Source organism: Polyodon spathula, chromosome 16, assembly GCF_017654505.1.
Source record: "Polyodon spathula isolate WHYD16114869_AA chromosome 16, ASM1765450v1, whole genome shotgun sequence".
NCBI classification, from domain to species: domain Eukaryota; kingdom Metazoa; phylum Chordata; class Actinopteri; order Acipenseriformes; family Polyodontidae; genus Polyodon; species Polyodon spathula.
The window spans coordinates 21,533,551-21,543,115 of NC_054549.1; the positions used below are offsets into that span (position 1 = coordinate 21,533,551).

At 41.9% G+C, this 9,565-nt stretch overlaps 1 protein-coding gene across 1 annotated transcript; it reads left to right on the forward strand.

The window, feature by feature from the left end:
- The first annotated feature begins 115 nt into the window (after positions 1-115).
- On the forward strand, positions 116-7,731 carry LOC121328775 (UDP-galactose translocator-like). The gene is made up of 4 exons (XM_041273829.1): positions 116-339; positions 4,690-4,872; positions 5,240-5,391; positions 6,206-7,731. Exons 1-4 carry the CDS (start codon positions 258-260, stop codon positions 6,971-6,973), a joined length of 1,185 nt encoding a protein of 394 aa, XP_041129763.1. The 5' UTR covers positions 116-257; the 3' UTR covers positions 6,974-7,731.
- The last annotated feature ends 1,834 nt before the right edge of the window (positions 7,732-9,565 follow it).

Consider the following 9,565-nt stretch of genomic DNA (forward strand, 5'->3'; position numbering starts at 1 on the left):
TACTATTATATAACTGAAATAATAAAAAATTAAAATTACTGTATTATTTCTCTCTGTTCACCGTATTCCTCCAAACCGACAGGGGGTGCTCTGAGAGACCTGGCACCGGGCGACGATTGTTTTTGCTTCATAGGAGGGGCGTGCACATGGAAGAAAAAAACTAAAAAAAAAGGAAGGAAGAAGTAAGCCGAATGAAAAAGGAGAGAGGGGGTAGATCTGGGATCGGGTTACAGCGTGTCTGAAACAGGACTGCCAACATGACAGCAAGCAACGAAACAGCCGGTAACGGGATCGGAGTTGAAAAGACAGCAGCTACCGGGACCAGGCGGCAGAGTGAAGGTAAGAAACCCGGGGGGCGTAAAACCGACACAAAATCGACACAAAATCGCTCTTCTTAAAAAAATCTGCATTTATCCAGGTAGCTACGTGTCGGAATTGTGCTTCCGGTAGCAACCCGGACAGGAGATGCTGTGTGTTGAATTTTATCTGTATTGGTGGGCTGTATATATATTGCTGAACGGCCACAGGGATCTATCTATCTAATATATATATATATATATATATATATATATCATATATATATAAATATATATATATATATATATATATATATATATATATATATATATATATATATATATATATAACCCATACCCCCTGAAACATATACCGAACATCAATTAAACTTATCACTCTTGTAACACATTTTCCAAAATAAATAAATAAAGGTATATAAATGATGGACACTGATGAAATGTTTTTCTTTGTAATCACTCGATCGTTCATCCTTGCCCACGACACGCTGGAGTGACTGAAGCTCTTAATCACCTACTTAGTGAGACACTTGATTGGACGCTGGATACGGAGTAATTTCAGCTGCTGAATTGCAAGCTTGAATAAAAACAATGAAGAAAAACACACACAAAAAAAAAAACATGCCACGTCTGTGAAGAGAGCAGCGCCTTCGTGCGATCGGCATGCTGGAGGCTGGACTGGGGCAGCGCGCTGTGGCTCACAGTCTTGGGCGCTCACAGCCAGCGATTTCAAACCTGGCGAGACGGTATAACCAGACACACTCTGTCAAAGACAGAACCGGGAGAGACCAAGAGTCACAACACCAGCCCGAGATGGACAGATCATTCTGCAGCATCTTCGTGATGTCCATTGATAATCAGCACAATAAGTCACTGCACCTGCTCTGAAACAGAGTGTATCATTTTTCGACCATATCTACTGAATTTTATCCAACTCTAACTGATACGTTTCTTTTGATGCTCAGTATAGGGTATTACATTAACACAAAAACATTTGCTGTGATGTAGATTTCTGTCTGTCCCGGGCTGTTGATGGTCATGGTATGTGGATTGCCTCTCCCAGTTCAGGGGCTGTGATGTAATGTGTTCCATTGTGTTTACAGATCTTGGTGGTCCAGCGGTTAGAGAAAGGGGTTTGTTAATAGGAGGTTCTGGGTTCAATCCTGGCTGAGTCACTGACTCGCAGTTTTAATTTAAAAATCATTTATTTTTAAAAAAAGATGTCACTAAAAAAGAAAGTGATATAGGCAAAGTGGCCTAAACAGCGAGATTACATTTAAGATGTAACACTGGTATTTTATAGACTTGTACCCAGATTCACACATTAACAGTGTGTATTATTAGAATTCGGGGGTTGGTTTCACTTTGCAAAACGAAAAAAAAAAACAGCATTTTCCCATGTTCTGGATACATGCCTTCAGTTTGCTGAGAGAGTTAATTTGGCATTATTAGCAGATTTATTGAAACCTTTGGTTATTTGCAGAGGTTTTTTTTTTTTTTTTTTTTTTTTTTTTTTTTCCCCACAGCATCTGATTGATTGATATGCAAGTATTTCACATACAGCAGGTGCTACTGTGCTTACTGGTGTGTGATTTATCATAAAGGTCCCAGAATCAGCAGCAGCTTTTAATCTCTGTTGTTTTTCAAAAGGAGCCAAATTTTAATTTTGTAAAAAAAATTCAATAAAAAAACAAACAAAATAACAACAAAAATACAAGATAATAATATTGCTGGGAAGGAGTCAGAATCCTCTGGTAGTTCTGAACTTGAGCTTGGAATCCCCAGTTAGGTTTGTTAAGTGCAAATTTTTGCAGCCAGCAGCCCAGCACCCTAACCACTGAGCTCCTCAAACCCACTGCCTTCCACACTGCAGCCCAGCACCCTAACCACTGAGCTCCTCAAACCCACTGCCTTCCACACTGCAGCCCAGCACCCTAACCACTGAGCTCCTCAAACCCACTGCCTTCCACACTGCAGCCCAGCACCCTAACCACTGAGCTCCTCAAACCCACTGCCTTCCACACTGCAGCCCAACAGCTCCTCAAACCCACTGCCTTCCACACTGCAGCCCAGCGCTTTCTTTATCTAACCACTGAGCTCCTCAAACCCACTGCCTTCCACACTGCAGCCCAGCACCCTAACCACTGAGCTCCTCAAACCCACTGCCTTCCACACTGCAGCCCAGCGCTTTCTTTATCTAACCACTGAGCTCCTCAAACCCACTGCCTTCTAACCACTGAGCTCCTCAAACCCACTGCCTTCCACACTGCAGCCTTCCACACTGCAGCCCAGCTTTCTTTATCTAACCACTGAGAGCTTTCTTTATCTCCACTGAGCTCCTCAAACCCACTGCCTTCCACACTGCAGCCCAGCGCTTTCTTTATCCAACCACTGAGCTCCTCAAACCCACTGCCTTCCACACTGAAGCCCAGCGCTCTCATTCTTTTTTCCCTCCTTTCTTTCTTTCTTCCTTTCTTCACTAGTCATCATTGGTTTGTAAATTACTGTCTTGAGAATGGAATGCAATGCAATTCAAGCACTAATCAGGTTCTCCCAGCTGCAGGCTAGCTCACAATCTCTTGAAACTGGTAGCAGGTTCCGCGTGCCTCTGTTTTATTTTATTTCACAAAGCAGGACGTTGGATTCAGGCTGCAAGATCCTGTTCATAGACTGTTTCACAGATGGCTAAGGTAACACTGACGAACGACTGTAGGGGAATGCACTTTCACTATTGAGTCATTTTCCTGGTGGTTTGTGACTGTACCGTTGGCGTGGGGCAAATAGTGACTTTGCTACAGTCAATAAGAGCCTATCCCTGCAATACAGAAGCTGCCAAATTGATGGGTGTGACAACAGCTGCTATTTTTTATTATTTTATTTTTTACAAACCAGCTTAGTTTTTTGTTATGTTACAATCAAACCTTTATTTATTTATTTTTTATTTTTTCAATCGTTCTGTTTTTACACCAGCCTTTTATCATAAGTTTGCCTTTTTTTAATTTCTGCTTTTATAAAATTTTGCATTCAAGTTCTTAATGTAATAGTTTAATTGTTCATTCCCCCCCCCCCTGTGTTGAATACGCTGTAGATTAGAAATGAGAATTGGATTTTAACTGTGAATTGCATTGTGAGTAACTCAAGTCGAGGTTGAATGATCCTCTTACGCAAGTTGCTGACAAGTAGATTTTCTTTTCCTTTCATGTGGTGGTGATTCACAAGGCAAGGTTCGTTCTTGTTATTCCAGTTCTCCCAGTTTAGGGTTGCCGTGTGTTGTGATATGAGATGCGTTGTGACACAGGCATTGTGATTGAATGTGTGCCATTGTGTTTACAGATCTTTCATGTATGGCGGCTTGGTGCTCCAGTGATATTTAAAGGGTTCTGTTACCTAGATGTTCCTGGTTCAAATCCTCTGTGTGTGTGTGTGTGTGTGTGTGTGTGTGTGTGTGTGTGTGTGTGTGTGTCCCTGAGCAAGTCACTTCACCTCCTTGTGCTCCGTCCTTTGGATGAGACAAAACAAGGTCCTATTGGAAGTGACTCTGCAGCAGCAGCAGTTGTTGATGATGCAGAGTTCACCCCCCTAGTCTCTGGGAGTCGCTTTGGATAAAAGCATCTGCTAGATGATGATGATGATGATGATGAACGGTTTTAGCTCCACATTTTGTTATGAACTTCAAACTGAAGGGCAACGTGATTGCTCGGAAGAACGAAAGGTTCGCTGGAGCGATGCTTAGGAAATTTTGTTGTGCTGTTTTATGAGTTTGTTCAAATCCAGGGAGAATGTTTGTTGCATTTTCAGGCGACACCAAACTTTAAAACCGTCAAACTGCACACTTGCGCAACAATAATTTCCACCACACCTGAGGTTAACTTTAGAACTCTAATTATCACAGCAGAGTTGTTTGCTGAAATTGCAATGCAATTTATTTAGTTGCAATTACATACTGTAGAAATTTCTTGGTGGGGTGTCACTAAAAGTGGGCTCACTTGACTGTTTGTGTCTCCCCTTATAAAAATGTCCTATAGTAAATACAAGCACAGCAAAGTGTAATAAAGCACCATGAAAGCATAGGCAAGCATTGTAAATCACAAAGAGGTCTGGTAAAGCACAGGGAAGCATTGTAAAGCACAGAGAGGTATAGTAAAGGATAGGCAAGCATTGTAAAGCACAGAGAGGTCTGGTAAAGCACAGGTAAGCATTGTAAAGCACAGAGAGGTGTGGTAAAGCAGAGGTAAGCATTGTAAATCGCAGGTAGAAGTAGCCTAAAGTATATTAAAATAACAGGTAAACAATAGTCAATGCATAGTGTAACCAGAGGGAGATGGGAGACTGCAATAATACTTCTGACTTTGTCTCACCTTCTCTTCCTCCTCAGCCAATCAGAAGCTGAAGTACATCAGCCTGGCTGTGCTGGTCGTGCAGAATGCCTCCCTCATCCTGAGTATCCGTTACACACGCACCCTCCCCGGGGAGAGGTTCTTCGCCACCACGGCTGTGGTCATGGCTGAGCTGCTCAAGGTCGCCACCTGCCTGCTGTTGATCCTGCTGCAGAAGAGAGGTAACCCTCGCATTCCCCAACTTGGCCAAAAACGTTCTGCATCATCACAATCTAGAGTTAACAGATTTTTGCTTCTTGAAGTCGAATGAAAGCTGCTGAATAATGCTCCCTTGTTAACATATTGAATCACACCCCCTCTATATAGAATGAACTCACTCAGCTTCATAGAGTCCAATGAAAGCTGCTGAATAATGTTCCCTTGTTAACATACTTTTGATTACACAATGTTAAATTTGAAAAAAAAAAAAAAATGTTATGTTAAGTTTAGTTGATGCAAATGTTTGGTCATAGCTGTAGACACCTACAGGGCTGGCTTCTATTAGCTTGTGACCCTCCCTGTGTGGATGCCTTTTTCTCTGTGCTACAGGGAATCTGAAGGAGTTTTTGGTGCTGCTGTACAACTCGATCTTCATTCAGTACTTAGACACGCTGAAACTGGCAGTGCCATCTCTCATCTACACCCTACAAAATAACCTGCAGTACGTGGCAATCTCCAACCTGCCCGCGGCCACCTTCCAGGTGAGAATGACAGCAGTGCAGAGCCCAGGAGCACTCTGAGAAACATGATTCATTCAGTTACAGGCGTTTCCATTAGAAATCTTTCTCAGTGTCTTCAATGGAAACACTAAAAGAGACTTAACCCTTTGCGGTCCATTTATTCAGCGCTTGTCAGGCACGTCGGGTCCAATTTATTTTCACACATGCTGTTTATTTTACACTCGTTTAAAATTAGTAGTAAAACAGGTTTAAAAGGCATTGTATCACAAAAAGACACTCAGTACTGCATCTCCAGCCAAGTCCCACTCCTTGTTCGCTGTATTTTTCACATACCTCTTTATAGACGTGCATACTGATAAATCCTCTCCTGATCACTCGTTTTATCACCAAACTCCTCAATAATGTGATCCGAGTCATTGTTTTATTACTATAACATCTCAAAAAGCTCTGCAGAGGTCTGTGATATTCTTTGAGCGCTGGATGCAGAAGCAGCTCTCTCCTTTAAGTCTGTGTTATCTCTGTAGTGGACGGGGCTATGAGATACACCCTTTTTTTTCGGTTTCATTCGGCTCCTGTCTGTCTCACTTGGCCATTGAAAGGTTTTCTCTGCTTTTTCCGGAGAAAAAACGACTTGTGCTTTGCGTCTTTTTGATGATGTCGGACCTGGTCCGACATAGGACCGCAAAGGGTTAATAAATTCAACCACAAACGTTTCCACTAGAAGTCTTTCTCATTGTCTTCAATGGAAACACTAAAAGAAACTATATTGAAAAACAAGATTTGACCCCGACCCTGACCCTGACCCCATCACGACCTGGTTGCTTTTGTATTCCAGGTGACCTATCAGCTGAAGATCCTGACCACGGCCATATTCTCTGTCATGATGCTCCACAAGAGCCTGTCCAGGCTGCAGTGGATCTCCCTCCTGCTCCTCTTTGCCGGCGTGGCGATCGTCCAAGTGGAGCAAGAAGGGGGGCGGAAGGAGGCTTCAGTCAAAAACGACAACCAGAGCTACACCAAGGGACTGGCGGCCGTCATCGTCTCCTGCCTGTCATCCGGCTTCGCGGGCGTCTACTTTGAGAAGATCCTCAAAGGCAGTTCGGCTTCGGTCTGGATGCGTAACATCCAGTTGGGGATCTTCGGGGGCGTGCTCGGCCTTTTGGGGATGTGGTGGAACGATGGGGCAGCCATCGGGGAGAAGGGATTTTTTTTCGGGTATACGCCCTTGGTTTGGGGGGTCATCTTCAACCAGGCCTTCGGCGGCTTGCTGGTGGCGGTGGTGGTGAAGTACGCAGACAATATCCTCAAGGGTTTCGCCACCTCGTTCTCGATCATCGTCTCTACGGTCACCTCGGTGTACCTCTTTGGGTTTCACGTGGATCTGCTTTTTGCCCTCGGGGCGGGGTTGGTGATCGGAGCGGTTTACATGTACAGCCTCCCGAAGGGTGCGTCCGGTCTGCCTCCCGGGTTGCTGCCTTCTTCCCTCTCCTCTTCCTTGTCATCTTCCGCTGGGGCTGTTTCCTCCGGGGTTAGGAACCAGTTGTCGGGAGGGACAGATTCCGAGACGGACCCTTTCTTGGCCAAGTCAGTTCTGGTGAAATAATGACTTTTTCTTCTTCCTCCTCCTCTTCTCCTACCTTCTAACAATGCAACCCAAGACCTAATCTTCTCATCCACTCTTTCTAATGGTTTTCAACCTGCCTGTTTTTTTTTTTTTTTTAAATGAGTAAGGAGGTTCTAACATCATTTTATTTATTTTTTTAACTTTTACTGTTTTATTGGTTTGTGATCATTTCTGACAGGTTCCGTTTCTGATTTGAATGGAACAGGGAAACACTACACAGTGCCTTGCCCTCAGGGTTTTCCAAACAGCCTCAGAGCCTGGTAAAGGACAATTTTAGAGAAAAACAAGTGGGTTTGCAACACAATCCACACAGAGCGATTGCAGACACAATGAAACAGTATAGAGCAAAAAATAAATAAATTTGGAATGGTTTTTGACGCTCCGGTTGGTTTTGTTTCTCTCTCCTCTTTTTTCTGGAAAAAAGAAGAACTGAAGAAGTAAATAAAAAGGCACAGCATCTGTTTTTTCTGTAAACATTGGAGGGCACCAGACCAGTACCATCACCGCAGGATTGGCTGCTGAAATTTGCCACTGCAATTACAATTTTGTTCAATTACAGCAATTCCAATTACACATAGAAAGGAACATAAACCGCGAGACGCATTACCGTGGTTACTGTGATTGTTCTAAATAAGTGAGCAGTAATCCACAGATGGAATATACACAAAACACATGTAAACGAATTGGGCCAAATGAGGTCAAGCATAGAATAACGACCACTCGGTAAGCAAGGTGGAAACTGCTTGACGAAGGATTTGACTCCTAAAGAACCTTTCTGACGCCTGTAATTGCACATTCAAGTTAATGTCAAGAGCCAGGTAATGTTAATGACAATTACGCTTATCAATGCAAATAGTTACACAGTTACAATGGGAATTGACCCAGGTCTGGGTGGGAACACAGTAGACAATTTTTGTTGCTCTGTTAAAACTGAACGATGGCTGATTTGTTGGTGCCGGGCTGCAAAGAAGTGTTCATTGAACGGATTTAAATGTCTAGCACAAGGGAATTGCCTTAATATTTACAGATCGGCTTCAATAAAGTTGTTTTTTATTTGTGTGTTTATTTCGTTATCTCAACAATATAATCAAAATAAAAAGTTGATTTTGATATTAGTTTTAGGACAGAACTGCTTAAGTTGTTGCATTCCTGTGTTAGAATTCGACAAGCAATTGGTAATCAGAGCTTTTCATTAACCAGCTGAATTTTTTAAAATTAAAAAATGATTACAATGGCCAACTCGCTGAGTTGAATTTCAGACTCGTGTTTGTTGAAATCGCATTTGCATAATGTGATTGTTCTAAATAAGTGAGCAGTAATCCACAGATGGAATCCGTTTTTAATCGCATCTCCTCTCGTAATGCTGCATTCTGAAGATGGAAATTGTTCACAGGTGGCGCTCCCGTTAAACCGCAAAAGCTGATTTTATATTTTTGAATAAAAGTATCTTTTACTCCAGTTTGAGTTGGACCTAAAAACAAACCATTTACAGACGTCTCAGCTAGGAGTTTCAGATGCTGTGCCATCAAACCAAACCACATTTTATTACATTTTTCACCTGTATCAAACTAACTGTTGTAAATAGAATGGTTACGAAATGGGGCGGGCATTCGCCACCTTGACCAGTCGTGTTCGAGGCTGTGGGTGTGGCTTATACTCTAGATTAAAAGGTCAAATTTAGTTTTGGGGTCGGTGTGTGGTATTTTTTTAATTTGTTTTTTTTTTTAAATTTTTAGGAAATCACTTGTGTAAATAAAAATATAATAATAATATGATGAAAGAAAATGTTTGAAATAAATTAAATTATTTGTTTTAAAAGCCTTTTAATGTTTAATTAAATTAACTGACTTCTAACATACTTACTCTCTTTAGATATGTTTTCTTGAAACACATACACACACACACATATATATATATATATATATATATATATATATATATATATATATATATATATATATATATATATACACACACACACACACACTACTAGGTTAATAAAATCTGTTTGCAACACGTGCTTTCAGTTAGTCTTGCACTTGCTTGTCCCCACCCCTTCAATGGCTTCTTTCCTGTCATTAACCAACCAGCTGCTCTCCCTGTTGACTGACGCATGCTTTCAGCCAATAACATGCTTCAACCCAGAATACGGTTTAAAATGAAAATACACGCGTGCTATAACGTGCTTCTTTTGAAACTGCACATCTGAGAGCTCTTTAGCCAATGAAAGAGCAAAACTTGGAAGATTTGTGAAATGAGCTTGTTTTCTACAATTTGGGCTGTCTAGTTGTGCTAAATCGTACCATTATCACTGGCTCCCCTTTTTAAAGGAGTGCTGAACAGAGCACAGCATTTGCAATATTCAAGTTTCATGTGTTGGGAATGGGATCGGTGTTTGCTGGCGATCGTATGAGGAAAGGAAATAGATTATAAAAACTTGGCTGGCAACCCCATAGTGGGGGATAAAGGCACTCCTGCGAATTAGAGGTACGAATTCTGCCTATAGCCAGAAGTCACTTAGCATTAGATGAAAACAACTAAGGAGGCTTGGTACCAGACTCAGCTACTGAC

Coding starts and splice junctions, on each gene's coding strand:
- LOC121328775 (XM_041273829.1), top strand. CDS start 258: ATGACAGCAAGCAACGAAACAGCCGGTAACGGGATCGGAGTTGAAAAG. Junction 340..4,689: donor GACCAGGCGGCAGAGTGAAG/GTAAGAAACCCG, acceptor CTTCCTCCTCAG/CCAATCAGAAGCTGAAGTAC. Junction 5,392..6,205: donor TGCCCGCGGCCACCTTCCAG/GTGAGAATGACA, acceptor TTTGTATTCCAG/GTGACCTATCAGCTGAAGAT.